Below are 24,263 nucleotides of genomic sequence, written 5' to 3' on the forward strand. Positions count from 1 at the left end.
ACATTTTTGAGAGAGAGAAAAAGAAATGCATTATGAACTACGCAAAGTATGAATGTATTTTTTACATTTTTATGTTTGTATGTGTGTGTCCTAGATTTTGACAGCATGGGAAGACCCTTAACTATCTGAATAATTTGAAAATAAAAATGTATATGACATCTGAGTGATTTATTCTGACACCTTGGTTCCTATGATCAAAATAAGAATTTTCTTTGATTTCATATTGTTGGAATCAGTAAATTGTGCAGTTTTGTCAATAAATATATAGATACCACTACATCTAATATCTAAGTACAGGTTTATATAAAATGAATATTGCATTTTTTCTTTCTATCAGCTTTCTCAACTACTTTAAATCTTTCATAAAGTCACATTAATGAATTAAAAGCAAAATCAGTTTCATCTAAAATTGGGTAAGTAATGAAAATAGAAAAAATAACAGTTTTATAGTTGATTTCTATTTAAAAAAAAAGATGTCCCATCATTCTTTTTTTTTTTCACTACATACCAAGGCCAATTTGTTCCTGCACTTTCCAAAACCTCTTTTAGTACTATGGTCCGAACTCAAAACATTAACATGACATATTGGATGCTTTAACTTAGATAGAAAGCACCCTCTCCATGATGTGAATCTGTATTTAAATACAGCTCAGAGTAGGAAACAGGCAGCTTCAGACATACCTAAAAACTTCTTTCTTGTGGAACTTTATATTTTCTGAAATTCATTTAATATACAAAGAAGAACATTCTTGGTACAAATGGTGAACTTAAATGAAATGAGGTAAGGGAATAAAGGTAGAAGTGAAATTTGGCATGGAATATAATTTTTTTTAAAATTGTTTAATCTGTTACACCATTCTGAATCTGCAGCATAAGGTTTATAGGGAATTTTTATGTGCATTGACTGTACGCCAGAAATAAAAAAGTTCTACAAAATTCGTTTGGTGTATAAATGTTGCAATAGACCGGCTTATTATTTACATGAATCAGTTTCATAAATCTCACTCTGTTATACACAATAAAATGCAATTAAAAACATTTTGGGATGTAAAAGGATTACTCTGTCTGTCTGTCTATTTACATAATTTTCCTAATTTAAAACCTCTCAAAGGGACATAGATGAAAATTCATGGGAGGGTTGGGCTACATGCAGATATTATTGATTTATATATAATTCAACGTTTAAAGGTTTGAACATATGAGTTGATTTGAAAGGGGATAATTTCTATGTTATCTTGTCCACAGTATTTCTAGATTATTGTAAATAGGTCACGTGGCGCAGCTGGATACACCATAAATATAACGATTCACGAGCTGGTTAGAGTATGAGGCTGACTTATTTGTCTGTAGTATTCTTTAATTGAATTATAAAATATTATTCCCAGTTTTTTTCTCGGATTATCTTTCATTTACAGAAGTCTAGTGTTTGTAAAACACTTCAAAGAATTTTACACCGTTTTAACGGCACCGTAACAATACTTGAGAAAATTACCTGCATGAAACACAACCAATGACTGAGAATCCAGTTCCAAATAACACCCTCATTTGCTGATTGTGCAATAGCATATTTCTATTTTAATCTTATTAAAGAAAATGATCTCGAAAGGATACTTTCATCTCCCTTCAGACTTGTGTTCTATCCTTTGGTTCGGTATATAATATGATCATTAAATTGAGAGCTTCGGATGTTTTTCGGGCAAGCACATGATAAATTGAGAAAAAAATAAAAACCACCTTCCGGGAAAAAAATGTTGAAATAAATCTCTTTTAAAATAAAATGCGTATTTCAATGAAAAGTTATTTATTTAAAAAATCGTAAAAATCGTCAATGTGTCACATTTATAACCCGTTTCTGGTAGGTCATATTCCGACCCCCCTTTTTTATTTAATTACACTCCAGTGACCAAGTTTACAAATTTAATCAAATATAGTTGATCTTGGTTGAACGTATAATGCACTGGAGTGGGAAGTTCGTCAGATCAAAGGACTAATATATTAAACCGCTTATAACAATCACTTATCTCCAACATGTTTAAGGCCCAGCCTTGAGAGTGCGGGTGACGTTTCACACGCGTGCCATCGAGATATAGAGTACTTGTTCATCTTTTGTGGTCATAAGAGGTTTCTAGGGTAAGGGTAACACTTCAAAGATAAGGTCTTTTGGATTGACTCCATATGCTGTCTGGATATACTCGAAATAGTGTTAGATAATGTCCATTTTTAATAATAAATTTTATTGAGATTTACCATAAATAACATAGTCTACTAAATAAAGATGTGTCAAAGAATGTGCGTATTATTTTAATTTTACGGAAAGATGGCATGTATCCCTCTTCCCTCTAAATTCTACTATGACTTCTTGCATGGAACTTACTCGTACCAAATTCCCGAACACTTGAAGTACTTATATTAGTCATGGAATATTGATATCGCATACCAAAAATGGAAATACTTCAGTGAGGGGCTAGATTCATAGAGACCCCCTTTTTGCATGAAATTTTGATTTTTTTTTCTCAAAAAATCGTACCCATAAATATTTTCTACCCTCTCTTATCTGGGACTTATTAATTCTATTTATGCCCTAACCTAAATTCTTGATTCGCCCTGGCAGTCAAAAATTATTTAAATACCATGGCTCAATAGCATAGCATCTTTCACAATCTACGCATTAAAAATTTATTTACTACTTCTGAATTAAAAGAATCCGAATGAATAATAGTAATTACATGTTAACATATACATCATGGGAGAAAATCATATACATGGTCGTTTGTGGGATATATCGAAAAACATATTCTACCTTGCATGTACATTTTACATCTTTTGTCTAGTTGACACATAATACTATCAAAGTATACGATATGCTCGATCTATGACTTCATATTATCTGATACAAGACACATCCATAAAAATAATACTCAAAAGATCTTTATTGTAATCAAAACAAGAAAATAGCAAAGATTATTAAAAGCAGGTGAGAAAAACAGGGGTGATAACCTATCAAAACATCTGTAGAGCAATAAAAATGGGGACCATGCGAAATACACAGTCTGGCAAAATTTAAGACAAATCCGACTTGAAATTAAGACTACGGATTTTTAACAGTGGAGATAACATACAGATCTTTAACAGGTGCCCGTTTTCTCACTTCGTGTCCCTGCATATATATATTTAGGATTCTCCTGTATTAATTCACATGTTCCGAGGTAGACCAGGATTATATAACACAGTATAAAGACTACACTTTTAGGATTATAAGCAAGGTAAGTGTGAATAAACTTTCTTTTTAGATGATCATTTATTATATTAAGCTTTCGACAAATTAAACTTTTTATTACTTTTCTACTATTTGACGCGGTTTGGAACATAGTGTCGAGAAATACTTGAATTAATTAAATATAGTGTCTATCATTTAGTTCATATAATTTCTACTGTGCACATTTACATAAACGTACATAAAATATTCGGGTAGACTTAAATGATAAGTAATTGACTAAAACGAATATTTGCTGAACTGATGTTTTCGAGAATCCACGTGCTTCATTTTTTTAACATTTAGTTGTATTTAGGCCTAATTATGAATTATGCTCTTCCTCCAACCAACTTTTTTGCATTTTTGATGTCCTCTGCATACTTTTCTGTGTTATTAGTATAAAACTTGAAATACCTCTATTTGAATATTTTGTTCCTGACGTTTATATCTTCCTGGTGTGAAATGTAAACGCCTTAAAGAGGAAAACTTAGTACATCGGGATTGTTTTTATTTTTCTATAGAACTTCTGCCTTCTCTGTATTTAATCGTGCGCCATTCCATGCAATACAATTTGAACCCCACCCTCAATTATCATGGACGCTACCAGCAGTTATTATACTCGAAAGTTTCTGTCCCCTTAAAACGTTAAATGTCATTTCTTTCAGAAACTAACATTGGGAACGTTGGTAAGAGCCCTCTCTTCAGTTAAACTTTTACAAGGTTCTAACAATCAACTATCTACAACTTCAAACCCCTTCAAATTTGAAACGTTATACAAACACGGCTTCCTTGATGTGTTTATTTAATGCTTTATAATACCAAATTTAGGAACAGGTGAACAAAAATTGATGTTAATTTTTAGATAATTTATCATTTTATGATAGTTTTACAATGGATTGTAACAGATCGGTCCGTACTTCGTTCAGACATTTTGAACATAAATATTACAGATATTTTACAATCGCGCTTAGTTGATCTTGATTTACAACGAATCTATATATTTTTTTTCTACAATTGAAAATGGCAAGCAAAATAACGTTCAAATGTTTTCTTTTTTTTAAAAAGCCCCCCCCCCGCCCCCCATAAAAACGTTTTGTATTGCATTACAAATTTACAACAATGAGTAATAAACTCTTCAAGTAGTGGCGGATCCAGTAGGTTCAAGGGGTCGGACCCCTTTTTGTTCGACACAATGTTAATTTCATGTAAAATTTTTGCAAACAAGAGCGAATGATAGCCTGGAACTCCCGCTTTCCCTAGATCCACATCTGTGCATGTGGTAGATGCGTTACGAGTTTTGTCATATAAACTTGTTTAAAGTAGCCATAAGGAAGAGCTGTAGCTAGCTATATGTAGATTTCGTGACTTTAAATATTCATAACCTTCTTTATAATACTGTAAATTGCATTGTTTGCAAAAAACAACATGACTTCGCTTAAAACCAAGCGCAAAAGTATACAATTATTCGATTATATTTAAAGGTTTTTTTTTGTCTTTTGTTTTAGACAAAATGAAAAGGGAAAAATGCACAATTATTAACGTTATAAAATATACAGTGTGTTTAAACTTATTGAAGACCTTTTGGTGATCTCGGTAAGTATATTTACTATTTTTATAAAGGTTATACGATGGTACATTTGTTGCGTTTCACCATATCTGTTCATTTTTCTATTGTTGAGCCGGAAAGTCATACTCGTAGAAATGGTGCGCTACTGGTAAGAATTTCTATAATAGAATTTGGTCAGATAGCTGGGTGTATGTTATGCTAAAGAACAATCCAAACCGATCACAGTGGTCAAAGTATGATAGCTACACTACTTAAAATATTCGTGATTGTTTCTTATTTTAGCATGCTTGTTTGACAAATAATAAAGATAGTAACAGACAAAAACATAGCATAAACTGTAAGCTAACTCGGGCCAAGCGTGGCAACGCTTGATTTTAATGGTTTTGTTCGTTTGGCTCGCGTTACTGATACAGGTATTATCATCGGAAGAAGAACTAGGTACTGATGTAGCAGCAACGGAAGCTAGCGTCCATGGTTTGGATGTAGCAGCAACGGAAAGTAACGTACATTGTTTGGATGTAACAGCAACGGAAGTTAACTTCCATGGTTTGGATGTAACAGCAACGGAAGTGAGCGTCCATGGTTTAGATGTAACAGCAACGGAAACTAGTGTCCATGGTTTAGATGTAACAGAAACAGAAGCTAACGTCCATGGTTTTTATAGTAAACCCGATTCCATTTAAACTAAATCTAGTGAGATTTTGTATAGACCAAAAACTGCAATAGCGAAACTCATACAACAGCACCAATGCTTCGTAATACAAGTCTCTATAGAAACAACGTTTTTGTCTATCCAGAGGGAAACCAATTTCTTAATTACATATGCATGTGTATAAAATATGTCTGTGATATATACTTACCTGCCGTCTTTGCGTGCTACCTCCCTCACCCTTTCTATGTCAAACCTACATGTAAGCTTCTATTGTAGTTATAGGGATGTGTATTAGCCACAGGATTACCCGAGCCATTCGTAACAGGGCGTACATATAAACAGTTTTGTTCGTTCGGCTCGCGTTATTCTGTGGTAAACTTCAGCAAGATAAGTACCACGATTTTTTTACTCTTTGATCGGCATCACAGTCCAAGGATCAGAGATTCGTTTATGGGCATGGAGAGCCACAAGTCAACTTGCTGAGTATTTCCATTGGAGTTTTTCTAGAGTTATTTTAGTCATAGAGAGGAATTGTAGAGACTTTAAGAAAAAAAAAACGTCTCACAGTCAAATTGTTTTCGACGAAGTTCAGTTAAGATAATTGAATACATGTACTTATATTGTAAGCTCATATAAATACTATAAGCTGTAAGAGTGCATTTGATACTTCAATCTTTTACAGTGAAACATAAATTCATACTGTATACTATATAAAATATTATGTTCATTTCATATACAGTTTTGTGGATATTGTTGGGTTCTAGGCGTATAAAGGAGTCTGACATTTCTGACTTAACGAATCAAGTTAACACACCAACCTGCTTCAAAAGTACAGCGAAACCAAGGCTATTGGATGTGATTCTCATCGATAAACCAAGGCTATTGTATGTGATTCTCACCGATAAACCAAGGCTATTGGATGTGATTCTCACCGATAAATCAAGGCTATTGGATGTGATTCTCACCGATAAACCAAGGCTATTGGATGTGATTCTCACCGATAAACCAAGGCTATTGGATGTGATTCTCATCGATAAACCAAAACTAATCAAGAAAACTGTGAATTTCCACTCATGTCTAAGTGATTTCCATAACTGCATTGCATTTCAAGTAAACTGTACTATAATTAGTCAACATAAAACAAAAACAAAGATGCTTTAAAGAATTCGGCAGTAACAATTTTACAAATGATATTGCAATTATAGATTTTGATAGTATTTTAAAATGTGAAAATGTAAATAATGCTTGTAAACAATAATTTTAGTTGTAAATTTACTCAACAGATAAACATGCCCCCATAAAGAGAGACGTATTTAGAAATAATCAAGTACCATATATGAATGTAATTCTAAGAAAAGCTACTTATAAAAAAGCATGCTTTATCATAAGTTTAAAAAACGTAGAACTTCAGAAAATGGGTACATTATACAAAACAGAGAAATTATGTAACCAACGAAAATCCATGAATCAGCATTTTGTTGAAGGGTGTGTTGGAGGACTAAAGTCTGAGGACTTCTGGTCCATTATTAAATCCCTTTTGTCTAATATAACAAAGGTTTAAGGTGTCAAAGGACACTATTTTGTCATAAGATGACAATTTAATCACTGATCAAGTCTCTGAAATGTTTAATGATAAAATTTTTATTCTAGCTACAGGTGGTCCAAGTATTATTATCAATAATGAACATCCAAGCATTGTCAAAATTGGTGAAATTATGAAAAATAAAGAAATAAATGATTTATATTTTCAAAAAGTAGACCAAGATTTTGTTTCAAAGCAGATAAAGAGTATTAGTGTTAAAAAAGCTACAGGTGTAGATAATATATGGCCATTCATCACCTACTATTGTTGAGCCTTTAACCAAAATAGTAACAAGTTATCTGAGTGACAGAAAACAATGTGTTAAGTTGGACAAAATGTCAGTTCCTTTCAGAATTTGATCACAGGTGTTCCTCAGGGATCCATTGAAGGCCCTATAATGTTTAATATTTTTTTCAACGATAATTTTAGTTTTGTTAATAAATCTACATTGTACAATTATGCAGATGGCAATACTTTCTCATATGCAGAGAATGATCCATTAGATTTAAAACCTGTACTTAAAACTTAATGTTCTCAAGCGTATCAACCATTACTTGAACAGCCTGAGCAAGATTACTATTTACTATTCTTTCATCATGTCAAATTCTAGTTTTTGTCCTCTTGCCTGGCACTTTTGCTCAGTGGCTAACACTAAAAAGATTTAGAAATCTTAAAAAAGAGTTCTTCGATTTATTTATCAGGACAAAATTTCTCACTATGAAAAAATGCTACTCCGATCCTTTAAAATCAGACGTTTGAGAACAATAAGCATTTAAACATTTAAGATTCCTAATAATGAAATTCCAATACTTTTACAAGATCTTGTATCAATTAAGAATAATTCTTATAACTTCAGGTATACCAACACAGCAGAAATACCCAGACCTGTTATGGTATAAATCCTTCAGATATTCAGCCCCTAAGATACATCTCCAGGATGAACTAAGAAAGCAGACAGATATAAATCAGTTTAAAGACCCTCATTAATACATGGGCAGGTCCTACATGCTCATGTATTTTCTGTAAATCATAGGGCTGAATATCGATAGGCTGTATCCTTGTTTTCTTTTGATTTGATCAGCAGTTTCACCTGCTTCATGTGTGTATCATGATAGTGCTTTATGTTTTAACTTATGTCTCGTGTATTTATATGTTTGTATACGTCTCCATTCATGTGTGTCTTTTAAACATGTATGATGTTTGTATGCTTATATGCAGTGAGTATAAAAGCTCCTGAGAGCTTATGTTCTTTGTTATATGTACTCATTAACCCAACTTTAAATAAATATTACTTACTTACTATCTCACTATTTCCTTACAAAAGAATATAAATCCAGCTTTTACAGCTGCAGTTTAACTCAATAAAATGAGTCAAATTACAAATAAAATCCAAAACAATTTTGTGATTAAACATATGCTTAGCTTGCCCTTTGTCCTCCGAAAAGGGGGTGGTGGTGCTACGATATTATTTACCACTTTTTGTCAATTTTAGACACGAAAATGACAAATTTTCCCATAAAAAGGAGTGGTGCCAAACCCCTGTACCAAACGCGATCTGCCACTGGTTGGAGTCAGGAAAGGTCCCCTGACAGGTCAGAGTAGGAGTAGGCCAGAGGGTCAATTGAGCAGCCCCACCGACAGACAGGGTGGTTTCTATATTTTTTTAGAGTTTTGGTGAAGTAGGGTTCAAAAATACAATATTTAAACAATACAGCTAGTCATTTGCAACAGGAGTTCACCACAAAAATTTTACTAAGAACCTAAATACTCCAAATAAAGACAAAAATCCAAGTGACAGAATAATTCTAACTCTCCAGTGAAGTTTACTGTTTGATAGATTTTTGTAAATAATTCCAACTTGTTTTCTTGTATAATCAAGTTCAGCACTATTGTCTATCACATGAGTAGCCTTGTTGCATTTTTCAACCAATGGCATCTGAGAGTTTATTCGTTGTTCAGCATCTTCTTTTGACAAGGAATTCCTTTCCATCAGTCTTTTCAACTGTTGTTCTTCTGAACTGAAAAGAATCAAAATTTACAATGAATAAGTGGCGAATGAATTTATGAACAATTACAAATGATTTATTGGACCATACTTTCATTTGGCAACTGCACATGCATATGCATGTACATGTATTAGTGCTTGAACAGTTCCCTGCTATTTTCTGATAAGTCTAAGAGTTTACAAATTTTGGCTTCTTCAGGGGAAGGGAGGAGTAAAAATTTTGAAAAACTTGTACCATAAGAATTTCAATAAAACAATTGACACAATAAAAGTATCACAGAAATAAGAGTGAAAGGACAAATCTGAAATGCTGATAAGAGCATTGTCCATGGTTCCCATGTCATTAAATACACTTTTAAATAAAGTGAATTTAACACAATCTTCATGCAAACACCAAAGTCAATACTATTCTCTATGGTCACCATAAATTTTCTCAGTAAAAGTTTTCTTTATATTCCAAGAATACATGTAGCTGAATTCTGTGGAGGAAACAATTTACATGTATAAACTTGCGTGTCTATTTTCAGTAACATGACCTTGAACTGTTGGACCTACTGTAACTGCTAGTCTATAAATATCAGACAGGAGGTGATTCATGCATTTTAAAAATCCACTGAATTCACTTTTAATTTTAATTCAGGAACAATGACAGATCACAAAACTAGTCTTACTGGTAGTTTGTCATCTGGTTGTTGCACTTTCAAGATAAAATCATACAGATTGTGTTTTAATTGGCACTTTTCAAGAGTTATTGTTCTTGATTTGGTTTAATTTGGTTGATTTTAGTTGAGAAAAATGTAAGGTTGTCTCAAAAATACTTACCTAAATACAGAAAGAAAAATTTCTATGTACTGGGCCTAGGTGTCATCATTGTTACGGAAAGTGTCAAGCCATTGAAAGCTATCAGTAATTGAAACCAGTTTTGAGCAAATAAAATGATAAAGGGAAAGCTATATTGCAGGGGTCAGTAAATACCTGTTAAGTACTTACCAACTAACAACAAGAATAAATGAAGCATAAGGCACCAACTTTCCTGTCTCAAACAGCAATGGTAGATCCAATATTACAAATTTTTTACCTAAAAAAAAAAGGATGAGAAAATGATTTGTATTCATCAAGGCAGACACGTTTCAACTGAAAAATTGTATGTACAACTGCTTTTCTATGCATTTTCTAGGGGAAATATTTTGGATTCTAATCTTTTTATACTGCTGGTGGTGTTTTAAACAACTTTCACAAATACAATAATAATTCAAATACTTGAATGTTGTTGAAAAACCACAGTTTAAAACAACAACAACAACAAAATATTACAATTAAGGGCAGACAAAAAGTGTCATTTTGTACAATTTGAGGCATTTGGTACTTAGCAACTTCATATAAAGTAACATTCCAGTCAACTTAGGAAAATTTTACCCTAACCCTTATCTTATTGCAACAAAGATTTTAAAGTTCTAATCTATTGCATTTTGTATATTAAGCCCAAAAATAAACACAGGAAAAAATCTGACACCATTAAACATGTGGAAACCTAAAAATAAGCATTTCAAATGTTTTCACATTCTTTTCTTCAAAATGATCAAAGTGCAGAAAAAAGCATTTTCTGTAATTAAAAATGACCCTCTAAAATTAAATAGACCCATCATATTTCAAATGCAATATATATCATGGGTGGAATATAAATATCTGAGATAAGCAACAAAAAGCTCCATATAAGTATCATAATTTACAATCATTTGTCAAGTGATTGCTGAGCAGTAAATAGTGATATATTCAATTTTATTAAAAAAAAAAAAGAGAGACAAAGCGAAACACCCCAAATCTGGGATCTCCCTTGTATAAGATATACCGGTATACTAGCAGGGCTGCATATTTGATAGTGAGAGCAATACCTGATATAAATGCTCTGAAAATTGACCAAATCATGGTCTTGTATATTTCTGGGTGGACAATAGAATTAAGTAGCTTTCTTTTGTTGGAATCAGCAAAAATGATTGCTCCAAGTTTCTCTCGATTGATGGTTCCATCAGGATGTAAAATATTGTCTCCAAAATGTTGGGTGATTTTCTTCCAAGCTCTTGTACCAGGAACAACAACTGCAATAAAAAAAATTTTCCCACAAATTATCAATTCAGGTTAATACAGCTGGTTTAGATTAATGGACGCCAACAATGACAATGATAACTGCAGGGAAATATCATTATGTGCCCTAAAATTTTCTTTTGAGGCTGTATAAAAAAAAACTTACCTGTAATTGAACTGACAGTTGGTGAATTTCAATATACAGTATACATTACAGAAAGAGACATACCATGACTGATCACTGACATGGTGGTACACCACTCTGTTAGTGGTAAACCACACTTTTTTTTCTTCAAATAGAAAGTTCCAAATTTTGAATTTTTGAAATTTTGAATGGTTTGTAATGCCCAACAACTTCGAAAAAGAATATGTAAGGAATCTAAAGAAACAATAATATTATTAGTTACCACTCTAAGAGTGGTGTACCTCTATTTTAGTGATCAGTTCCTGTATGTCTCTTCCTGTACTGTACCTCCAGAATAACTAATCAAAGCTTCGACCTTATATCCGTCTATTTTTCCCAGTCATCGAAATTGGGGTCAGCTCACCAGCCAAAATAGCGGTGGACTTGCAGAAATTTTGCTTCCATTAGCCAATGTATTCTATGTAAAATTCTTTTCAGATTAAGGGTAGGGGCCTTTGGCCAGGTGAGCTAAAAAACTAAAAATGTTTTTACAGAAGTCACATGGGAAATTTTGAAAATTTATATATAGAGATATTAAATAACCGTGAAATAAACTACATTTGTATACCTTTTATCAGGGACTTTATATTTAATATACACTCCCTGTTTTTATACATAAATATATGCTGAACATTGTGAAATTTTTTAAAAGCACATTAGAGAGAATCCAGTTATCAATAATTCGAATAAATTTACACAGTTCTCTTAATACAATCTTTGCTTTTTTTTTTTTTTTTTTTTTTTTTAAATGTGTTACATTTTATTGATGCATTTTATTTTTCTGTTGTCTTTTAATTCCTGATTTAATGCAACAGAGGGGCATACTTTTCTTAATATCGTTTGAAGTTTTAGTACCTTCCACTCCAGATGAGCGATTTATAGTTGATCATCCGGAAATATGTTATGCTGCCATTTTTCACAGTTCCACTGCAGTGCATGTTGCCTATGCTCGGACATGCTGTTTGTGTGAAACACAACCAATCGACATGGTGAAAAATGGATCAGCATTTAAGAATCCACAACCAAACGACATGGTGAAAAATGGATCAGCATTTAGGAATCCTTTTTATGTTACATGAAAGAAACTTTATAAAAATAATTCTTATAAACTTATAAAGAAGAAGAAACTTTATTGCACCAGCATAAACAGCTTTAGCATTTATAAAACAAGAAATGTTATCTATAATCAGTCATAAAGTGTGGAATAATAAATGCAGAGAGCAAAAATGCATGTAATTCAGGTATACTGTAAATAGTTATGAAAGTATAGGAGTGCTAATAAAGTCATAGAAATTTTCTTATCTTGCCACCCTTTCAGCTTGAGTACACTGCTTGGGTAATTGTTCAAGTTGTTTTATGAATTATCTTTATTGTTTAAACTTTCTTAAACATAAACTGGTGTTTTCTCCCTCAGTAGTTTTTAACATTTATTTAATTATTTGTTTATGTTTATCAATTGTTTATTTATCTTTTTTTCTACTTATGTAAATTACTCTTTTTGAAATCAATTAGTATTATTTTTTTATAAGTTTACCACAGTCATCCATCTTTTTTTTAAAATTAAATACAAATTTATGAAATATTTGTAACTGTACACAATATTTTAAAAATGTATGAACAAAATATACTGTGGCCGAAACAACTTGCATACAGCAGACCTAGCATACACCCCTTAAATTTTGCATTTTTCACTACCCCTCCATAATTTTTGTGTCTCACTTCACCATGCCTTTAAATCTAATTACACACCCTCAACTAAAATCCTTGATCTGCCCTTGAGTTGGGCTGCACTTTTCTTAGTGGGAGCACGTTAGGACTGTGTTGTTTGAATGCCCAATGGCAATGGCATCATGCCTTCATGGCATGGCATAGGAAACAGGGAAATATTGATACCACAATCATTTATTCAAAATACCTTCTCTGGCTATTAGATCTGCATCAACTATGTAACAACCAAAGTCTTGTGACAGAATTCGGGAAACTGTACTTTTCCCTGTCGCAACTCCACCAGTTAGTCCAACCAAAAACATTGTCGCTCTAAATATTGACCTTCACTATTCCTCTCGGACCATTTAAAAATCGGACTAAATAATTCTATGAATATTCCTGCATACTTTCATCAATATCAAAAAATAGTTAGACGGTCCATTCGGTTAATTATTTATATCTGTAGTAAACAGATGTTTCAATATCTTTCGAGATAAAGCTAAAGTACCGAAATAGATTTTAGAATGGTACGACAACACAAGTTTCTGAAGAGTACTATACAAGATGTCAGCTCCTATGAATGAAATAGGATTAGAAATTCCTTCTCAGCATATTCGTCAAGAAGTATGCTGTACTCGTCCAGCTTATCGAGAAGGGAGGAATGCAAAGGCTGTCAAAGTATACTTAAAAAGCATTATATATATATATATATAGTTTTGATTACTTTTGGGTATTGCGTGGAGGGGTCCTTGTTATATAAATTCATTTACTTTTTGTTTAAATATGTATTTTCGTTTAAAGTTATTATGGGGTAGGCATTGCCTAAATCGGCGAGCTCCGTGAGCTTTACCATACATGTACCGTCTGTGCGAGACTTGTAAAAATAATTAAGGACATTGCAAAGAGCTTGAAGGGGGCAACTGGGTTGAAAATTTTTGCTTCGCAAGTGCAATATTTTCATGTATATTGAAGTAGTAAGCAAAATCAATATTTCTATTTGAAAATCTGTCTTGTTATATAATGGGGGAGTTTTTTTCAATAAATGAATAACTTGAACAATTCCCCCACCCCCCTCAAAATAAAAAAAATTCAAACCCCATACCCCCCTTTCCCTTCACTCTGAAAATGGTCAATAACTTTATAGCACTTCGCAATACTTTACATTTTTTATCCCTTAAGGCATCTCTAGCAACATCCATTTCAGTTTTGGCCTGTTAGATCAATCTGTACAGATACCGGAGATATTACAGTTTTTCTGCGGATGGTGGGAGTATTTTACACATGTGATGTAAAGAAAATTCAGATGACAGCTGCAAATTCAAAACAAGAAAAGGATTGCCTTTTTTATTTTAGAAAAGCTATGCTTCGATTTTGATAATATAATCGGAGTTATATTTTTTTCCAAGGCGGGTTAGGTTCTTGACAACAGCAACAGCGGAACAGCGGAGATACACATACGTACATCCATGTGTTTCCCGAAGTTTTTAAAAACATAACATTCACTTCTTTGAATATGTAAAACAAATTAGAAAAAGACTTGAAAACTATCAGATAAGATAAATTTATTTTTATTGAAACGTAATCTGAAGCTATATTTTTTTATTTGTTTGATTTAAGGTAATGATGAATTTTCTCCATAAGGACAGTCACTTTTTGTTACTTCCGGGACACGACTTTTTTTTCTTAGTATATTGGGGAACCTTAAGGGAAATTTAGAAAGTACACATATAACCATAGAGCTCACACCGCTTCGCTTAAAATCTTATGCACATATATACAAATTACTGAATATTTATTTAAAAATTCCATGGATTAAAAAAATTTTATTAAAAATTTTGGGAACCAAAAGAATTTTTCAATTATCTTTAAAAATGAAAAAGTTATGATTATTTAAAGTTGATGCCCTATACCATGTAATGGATTTTTTGCCAACCATAACCAAATCACAGGTAAGTGATGACATCATGAAGAGCTCTCCTATACATGTATCATAGACCTATAATTAAGGTCTCACTAACCACTTCTAACGTTTCCATTACTTTACATGTTAAAAAAGTAATTTTCAAAGTCTCACTGTGAATTCCCAGGACAAATGACATCTTAAAGTTGCATACCGTTGCGAAGCTTGGAAAATAAGGCTTCCAAAATCATTATGCTAATGGTGCGATGATAGTAGAAATTCTTCACAAAATTTACTTGAATAAATATTACTGAAAATCCACATTTTTACCTGTTCTGCTAACTGACAGCATGGAGGCAAATTACTCACACATGTAAACAATATTCATACACTTTTGTAGTTAATTACATATATGATTTTAAAGTACACATTCTCAGCTTCATTTTGACTACTTTTAATCATAATACACACAAATAATGCACTTACAATGCATATGTCTAGGTTCAGTGTGTTTTTGGTACTACATAGGGGGGTGGCCATTTGACCCGGAAGTGGTTAGTGAGACCTAAAGAAATTTGCAACTGTCAGCACAACTAAACCCCAAAGTAAAAGTTAATTGTACAAATTAGTTCTAATACTCATATTCTAAATTCCAAAATAATTCCAAACTCAAATAAAACTTTGTTCTAAGAAATTCATGCTACAGCACGGTATGTAATTCGAACTCCAATATTTCTTTTTAAAACAATATAAAAATCCAAAGTCTTAAAGGGAAGTTTTTACCTCTGAATGATTCCAGAAAAAAAACTTAAAATTCAGACTGGAAAGTGAGAAATAGTCAATTATTAGTTTGGTATGATAACTTCTGATTACACATTTCAGGACTTTTGAGAACATAAAATCAACCGAGTTTGAAAATATCATAAATGTTTTTATTAAGTATTAAGTAGCTGTCTTTGTAAGAATCATGCAAAATCTGAAAAATGTGATACACCCTAAAAAGGGCTACATAATTTTATTTTTGTAATTAAGTTGTTTTATTGGTCTTTATTGTGAAATGTTTAAGTAGATTCTATTGTATTTGAATGTCATTTACAGAGTTATCTCCCTAAAATTTGAAATATACAGTGCATTCTATATAATTTTTATCTCCTATGAACACAGGTTATATGAAAAACGACATGTTACTCTCTGTTTATTATGATATTTTAAACAAAATATCCAAAATAAAAATATGTAGGCTTTCCAAACATGAATCACATTTTGCATGATTCTTATGTGGAATGCTACTTAACTTCAATTGATTCAAGTACAGCTCTGCCTTAAAACCATGCATATCTTAATACCAAATATTTTTTATTGCAAATCCTCCTTAGGGCTCCTTGGGAAATATAAGTGCTAATAAAAGTGGTCCACTGGAGATAATAAAACCTAAAATTTGGTTATAATCTACTACAGAAAAAGTAGGGGAAAATTTCCCATTAGAATAATTACAAAATTCAAAAAAATATTTCAATATACTTAGGAAAACCCAAATGTTTTTTTTATTGGAAATCCTTCAGTAGGCCTCATAGAAACGGTATTCAAAAGTAAAAGTGCAAATGAAAGTTGACCACTGGAGATATTAACACTTAGATTTTGGTTATATTCTAATACAGAAAAAAGTGAAGAAAAACTTCACACAAGAATTTTTACACAACAACAAGTAAAAAAATATTTCACGATAAATAGAGATCCAAGGACATAAACATAGGAAGAGTTGTTTTAGGACCTAACAAATGTACATTTTGTATTTATACAGTTTCATTGATTATCTGAAGATATGATGAATCATCACCTGCCTGGTTTTTAGGCAGAACCATACTTAAAACATCATTCAGAACTTCAGGGCCAAGTTTCAGTATAAAATTCCTAAAAATAAATAGAAAAAAATCGGCAATGTAGTGATTTGGGTACAGAGAATTTAGTATGTGTACAGGTTACACATTTCTGCGTGTACCAAAGGGAAGAAATTAATATGAAGAACACAATGGCCTTAAGTGCCAGTGAAATCCGAAGCAAAAGTATCAGGTTCCATTTTCAACAAATTAGACTTCATGCTACATGTATTTATCATTTTGCCAAGTTTGTTAGGGAATTTTTCATCTGTAATAAGTGGACTGCAAAGGTAATTTCAAATATTTGTAAAATTACTGGAAAAACTATTCTGGGTTTGGCATATATTGAAGGGTTTTATCAAGGTCCTTCCAACCAGAAGTAGTTTAAAAAAAAAATAACAGAACTTTTGAATGTTTTATGTAGCCTGCATTTTTAATATTTCTGAAGCTTCAATTTTCCCTTATGTAGTGTTTTGCCTGGACGAAAGTTTTTCAATAGTCAGTATGATGAATTTTTAGAAGAATTTCTATACATTAAGAGTGAGCTCGCTTATGATAATGAAGAGTTTTATACCAACAGAAATGATATTTTATTCCCTGGTCTGTGATCCTTTAATATTGGGATATCATAATCAATATTTTGGAATGTTTGGAAATAGGAAACTGACAGATTTATTTCAATTTCATCTGTGGTCATGAATGCAGGGGGTGTATATTAAAGTACATGTACATTTTTATATCCAGACCTGGATTTTTTTTTTGGATCTTGTCCGACTGAATTGAAATATGATCAGTACACATGTACAATTGTACCATTGTTAAAATTTTGTTTAACTGCATTTTACATGTTACACAGTCATACAAAGTTCAACATACTGTTACTATTAAAGAAAGTATAAGATAAAATAGTTTTATTCGCCAATCATGGGCCCCTCTCGGGTAGAAAAATTTAATACAATGATTACACTGATTTTAGAGAAATTGTGCAATTGTACAATATAATAGTGAATAATCCTCAAGGCAGGTGGGAATGTAGTTGAGAAAAGTATTTCTACTGAAGGGTTGTTCTCCTTTGTTTATTTGGTGTGATTGTCACTGTTTAATATAATAGCCTGTTAGTAAATTATTTACAGTGTATATATAATTTGTCAGTAAGGCCAGGTGAAATTATATAATTTTCAATTGACAGTTTTTAACATTTATATATATATATAAAGTGACGAAAATTTATCTGGAGTATGGAATATTTTTTATACCCTTTTCAAATTTTAAGTGACGAAAACAATTTCAAAAATTTTTGCTTTTTATGAAATCCTTTCGTAAGAGTGAATAACTAAAATATTATCACGAGTGCTGAAGAATGCTTGGATTTAACAAGTGTGCGGAACTAGTTCTGCGCACAAGTTAAATCCTCAAGCGCTCTTTGCACGAGTGATCAAATGAATATATGAAAATGCTTGCTTATATTGTATGCATGTAAGTAACATACAACACATATAATTTAAAAAAAGCATTAGTAAATAATGTGTGTATGCCTTCACTTCTCCCTGTTCATCCCCACTTCTCCCTAGTTTCTCTCTGAAAGAGAAGTCACTTCTCCCTGTTTTTCTCAAGTAGCATGAGCCCTGAATAAAAGTATTTATTTATATTAAGGGCTGATATTCTAATGCAGATACATGTATTTATAGCTACAAAATGTATAGCTATTTTGCATTGTTATAGGATAAGAAGATTGTACTGTTTTTATTTATTAGGTAACTGGTTGAAATGTGGCCTAATATTTTACCTTTGTTTTTTATACTATTATTTAGGTCTTCACAATAAACCAAGAATCCAGATATTTGCTTTTCCAAGGTGTTCCAGCAATGGGTACCACCCATGAGCTGATCAAGTTATGTGCTATACATGGAGCAGTAGAGGAGTATCGTCTACTGGATGAATTCCCGTCAGCCGATAAGTTTACTGATGTGGTTCTGGTAAAGTTTAGAAGGATCCAATCAGCTAGGTATATGTCACAGATGTATAGGTTGTGGTTGATAATTTGAGCAAATTCTGACATACATTTTTTATACCTTTGGCTAATGAAATTAACAGATTTTGAATAAATAAAAGTAGGAGATATGGTATGATAGCCAGCGAGACAGTCATCCACCCAAAGCCAAGGAATGAACAATTAAATTTCTACAGGTCACAGCAATCAGTAAAAGCCCCCAAAATAAATCATGTAAAACTATTCATAAAAGACAAAAATCAACATAATCTATAGAAAAAAAAGGTAAAATAAATAACAATGAACATAAAAAACAACAACAACCACTGGACAACAGATTCCTGGCTTGGGACAGTCACATAAAGTATGTAGTAGGGTTAAACATGTTTGTGAGTGCTCAACCCTCCCCCTACTTTGGACAGTGGTGGGAATACAACAATAAAACAAAGTATAAAAATTTGATATATGAATTTTACAAAAAAAGATTTTCACAAAATTTTCATTTCTTTATGCTTTTTTTTCCACCTTCGAAGAATGATTTTAAAAATCATACACCATAAAAAAATGCTATGTCAAGTTCATGTTACTACTTTAGGCTAATGTTGTTTTTATTGAAATATGAACCCTTACAGCAAATAGCTTATTTCTTCTTTAGATCAAATTGAAATAAATATGAAGATTTTTTTATTGAATTTATTTTTTTCAACATTTATTACTCAATGATATTTATTTTGTTGTCTTATAAACATTGTATTACAATAATGTACATATATGAGCTTTTTTAGAGTGGGCCTTAGAACTTTTGCTGTAGAAATTTTTGAGAAAGTGGATAAGTCTGAGTATTTTTGTCTATTGTTTGAAGTTTTGTGTTTCAAAAACCCGTATGATTATTCTGACTCATTTGATAGCCAAAAACCAATTTGTTATTGCTTATTTCAGTTGTATGCACCATTATACACGTGGAGTACATTTCAATCTGCATATTGCATCTAAACCTAAAAAGAGGAAAATTCATAAAAAAATTATATATATAAAATGAGGTCTTTATTTACTGCCTTACTGGCCTTGAATCTTGCTTTTTCTGTTTAATAGGCATGCAAAGAAAAAGCTTGATGACTGGTCCTTCTTTGGAGGTGTTCTACATGTGAGCTATGCACCAGAGTATGAAAGTGTTGAGGAAACCAGAGAGAAGTTGCAAGACAGGAGAAAAACAATAGCTGCAAGATTAAGGATTCTTGGTATTTTTTTGCTAACATTTTTGGGTTGTTTCCTCTGGATGATATTTATTTTATTTATCTTGCCATTAGTCAGGAAATCTGTACAATTAGTACAATATTTATTTTGTTTATTTATCTTGCCATTAGTCAGGAAATCTGTACAATTAGTACAATATTTATTTTGTTTATTTATCTTGCCATTAATCAGGAAATCTGTACAATTAGTACAATATTTAACTTCAGGAGATTAAAGAGGCCCGGCACCTCAAAAGTTAAACAATACTTAAAAAGTCTGAGAATATTTTTATTTTCTATAGTAACTCCAATAAAAGTTTTTGATATTGATGATGTCACAAACAGTTGAGAATCTTCACAGACTTAAGTAATTTTTCATGTTTTGTTGTGCCGGGGCCTGGTCTTACCATTATCTGGTGAAACGGGGTATGTAGCTATCCAGAGGGGTAAAATAATGCATCATAAATGGTCAGCTTGTGGTAAAACAATAATAAACTGGAGTTTCTGTGGTTTATTTTGATTCTAATAGGACAATTATGGTACTTTTTACATTTTATTGACCTGTTACGGTAACCTTAGACCGGCCATATTTGTCCTTATTTGGCTGTACTCTTTATGCTATGTCAGTCGCTATTGAAACGTAGTGCTTTGTATTATTTATTATGTAGGAAAGGGTGAATTAGATAACACCATGTTAATTATGCCAATAGTTGTTTGCATGTAAGGTCACAGTGTTCACACATGGGCAGGTACAACATTTCATTCATTGACAATTGTTATTTTTTGTATTCAAACATGATGGTGCACATGGCCAGTGCTACTGTGTACGTGTGTAAATGATTTTTACGGAATATAGTATATCTTTTGTATTACATACATTTAATATTTTATTGAATATGAATTTGATGTTCATTCACACTACTGAAATGAATGATAACAGCTGATACACATCAGAATGTTATGTGTGTTTATTTACATGATTTAAGGTGGGCAGTAATTTACACACACACAAGCCACGCCCAATAAGTTTTGTGCTGCTCATATAGCAGTCGTAAATCAACCACAATTGTGGTCTCAAAGCCTTTTTAGGAGGTCATTTTAGAATAGACAATTGAAGATGATATTTCAATCTGATTAAAATTAGACCTATCAATTGTCCCATTCAGTCACTGCATAACACTCCATTCTACTTTCTGTTCAGATGACCTTTTCAAAATCCTCTGGTTTTTTTCCCTTTTAGTAATGATTTCTAATTCATGACAGATAAAATCTGGTTGACTGATCAGAAAGGTCATCAGAACTGATAGTAGAATGGGATGTTGAACAAATGATAGGCCTTATATTAATTACATTGATGAAGTGTAAACTGTCTATCATTTCAAGAGGTGTTTGAATCTATGTTTGAACATTTTTTATTTTCTTGTCAATTGTTCAGTTAACCATCATAATCAAAGGCAAAATTGCTGCCTTACCTGGAAGTGCTAGAGTTATCTCTCTTTGGTCAAATTGCACACCACCTTCACTTCTCTTGAATATACATGAGTTACCAATTTATAACTATTTTTTTTAATTCTTGGTGGTTGTACCTTGAAGTTCAAAGTAGAATTTAGTTGATTAAGGAATACAATAAACCATCAACATTTTTTGCACCTTGTGATACATATATTGTAAAAATATTACCAGTACTGTTTGACAGGTAGAAATTTTGTGTTTTGAGGGGAAGTTGGTAAAACCTTGAATTAAAATTTCTTACTGTTTTAAAGAAATTCTTAGCTTATATGTAGATGTTTTTGCACTAACTTCATGAGTCACATAAGTTTTACTCGCCAAGAAATTTGTACTCACAAATTAAATCACATTTTTGTTGTGGAGTTTTAAAATTTTCATTATTTTTAGTAACATGATTTAGCAAATTAAAAAAAAAAACTTGAATATGTATTTTTCACTCCATGTTTTATTTTTTGTTTTGGTAGCAAAGGATAACAGTAGAAAGAAAACAGACATAGATGAAAAGACTAATCACCAAGAAAAAACACCAAATCAGGCACTAAATTTTTCAAATCACATGACAGGACGAATTGAGAGTAGAATTCCTTCCTCACCAAATATGCAACAGACTATCACTCATGATTCAAATAAATACTCTGCATCAATTCAATATGGCTTCCATAGCAACAACAGAGTTGAAACAGAGACAAGAAATTTTGATCAATGTCATTTCTCTGATCATCATATTAACAATTCAGCTGTCAACACTTTTCAGAATCAGTTGCCAGTAAACACGACCGATCAAGGACAACATTTAGAGAACTTAGCGCCACCATTTACTTCTGGTTATCAAGGATACAGTGATCCTTCCCAGCATACCTTTGTGATACCTCCTCCACCGATGAGGGAACCTTTTCCAAATTTTTCAAGGCTGAACAGCCATAAACAGAATTATGACTTTGCTCGGGTTCCCACAGCTAATGCTCCTTATCCACCTGATTTTGACGCAAGGACTGATTCAAATGGACTTTCACACAATGAAACCACATATATATTAAATGAAAGAGTTTGTAAGAAGAATTCACACAGTGTCCCTTGTGAAACTAACTGCAATGCAAGGACAGATTCAACTGTTAAAACTGATAATGAAAGGTCTTCTTATTTGAAGCAGACATTTTCAAAGGATTTTTCTCAAAGTGTGCAGAAAGATACATGTAGCACTGTGAGAATGAATTATAAGGATGAAAATAAAACTAAAACTGTGAGTTTGTACTCTGAACAGCATAAATCTTCTGAATCCCTTAAAAGTATTCAAAAGTTGAATCATCCAAAATATCAAAAAATGACCGAACAAACTGTTTTGAAAGGTGAAAACGTAATCATAAAGGAATTTAAAAAGTCAGGATCAACTCCAAAATTCATTCCTAGACAGATGCTGTCTGTTTCAAAACTAAAATCGGTACCTAACAAGACTCAAGCTCCAGTAAAAGATAATGACGAACTTGATCAACAATTACGTAAGAATGCTGTTATGCTAGGAAGTACACAGGGACCAGGAGAGGTACCAGATGAATATAAGAAACCAGTAAAGTTACCAACGGAGAAAGCTGTTGAAACAACAGTCACTGAAATTAGGAAAAGGCTCTCTGAAGTATGTATAATATCAGTTTGACAGGAAATTCTGTTCAACCCCATTTTACCCCATTGAACTAAGCAAAGATTGGCACCCAAAAGTTGGTGAACAATATTTAAAACAAAGAAAGTTTTCGTTCTACTCACCATTTTTGGGTCTAGTTATTTAACTGCAAATTGATTTTTAATGAAAATATTAAGTTAGTTGATACCAGTCCTGATATGGACCAATTAAGTTAGTTGATACCAGTCCTGATATGGACCTATTAAGTTAGTTGATACCAGTCCTGATATGGACCAATTAAGTTAGTTGATACCAGTCCTGATATGGACCAATTAAGTTAGTTGATACCAGTCCTGATATGGACCAATTAAGTTAGTTGATACCAGTCCTGATATGGACCAATTAAGTTAGTTGATACCAATCCTGATATGGACCAATTTGAAGTTTAATATGCCACAGTACCAAATTAGTTTTGCACAAAATAACCTGAACTGCCGACAGAGAACCACCCAATTAGCTGGCTTCTTTTAATTCAAATTAAAACAAATTTGCTGTATTCTGATTTCGTTGTTAATACATTGGTATGGATTATCACCCTTTGAACAGTATACATTTTCAGTCGTTGTGTTACGCTCCTTTTTTTTGTGTTTCAGTTCTCTGCAGGACCAGTTGCAAAGAAAAAGGTCAAGAAAGAAGATTAATGTTCAAATGTATTTCAGTTTTATAGTTAATAAAATATTGGCTCAGCCATAGACAGAACAAAATTTATGATTCAATATTTCCCCATATCTAACTCTGAATGCTGCTGCAAAAAGTAAATTATTTTACCTCTTATTTTTCTCTCAACATAAAATCCCAGGCCCCCTCAAGGCTTAAAAACAGGCACTAAGTTAAAAAAAAGTGTCATACTGCTCACCTTATCCATCCATTTGTCCATTGATCTGTTCATCTGTTTGGCATCAGATTATTTTTTATTATTTGCCAATATTGTGATGGACCTATTATAGAATACTGCTGTCTATTCTTCTGCCCACATATACAATAAACTCGAGAACACTTTAGTTTGGTCTTGACAAGATTTGCTCAGTTCCTAGTGGAGAATGTACAC

General features: G+C 32.3%; 2 protein-coding genes across 2 annotated transcripts; one reads left to right on the forward strand and one right to left on the reverse strand.

Moving 5' to 3' along the window:
* Nucleotides 1-7,097: 7,097 nt before the first annotated feature.
* LOC148603563 (dephospho-CoA kinase domain-containing protein-like) lies at nucleotides 7,098-13,412 on the reverse strand. Its single transcript, XM_088552048.1, has 4 exons — nucleotides 13,241-13,412; nucleotides 10,952-11,155; nucleotides 10,050-10,137; nucleotides 7,098-9,072 (listed from the first exon to the last, which is right to left on the reverse strand). The coding sequence occupies exons 1-4, from the start codon at nucleotides 13,353-13,355 to the stop codon at nucleotides 8,790-8,792; spliced, it is 690 nt and encodes a 229-aa protein (XP_088408174.1). The 5' UTR covers nucleotides 13,356-13,412; the 3' UTR covers nucleotides 7,098-8,789.
* Nucleotides 13,413-13,560: 148 nt separating this feature from the next.
* On the forward strand, nucleotides 13,561-23,938 carry LOC148603564 (uncharacterized). The gene is made up of 5 exons (XM_088552024.1): nucleotides 13,561-13,710; nucleotides 18,621-18,814; nucleotides 19,892-20,037; nucleotides 22,005-23,170; nucleotides 23,809-23,938. The coding sequence occupies exons 1-5, from the start codon at nucleotides 13,597-13,599 to the stop codon at nucleotides 23,854-23,856; spliced, it is 1,668 nt and encodes a 555-aa protein (XP_088408150.1). The 5' UTR covers nucleotides 13,561-13,596; the 3' UTR covers nucleotides 23,857-23,938.
* The last annotated feature ends 325 nt before the right edge of the window (nucleotides 23,939-24,263 follow it).

Source organism: Perna viridis, chromosome 11 (genome assembly GCF_037379345.1).
Source record: "Perna viridis isolate PV_CMFRI_1.1 ecotype Kerala chromosome 11, ASM3737934v1, whole genome shotgun sequence".
Lineage (NCBI taxonomy): Eukaryota > Metazoa > Mollusca > Bivalvia > Mytilida > Mytilidae > Perna > Perna viridis.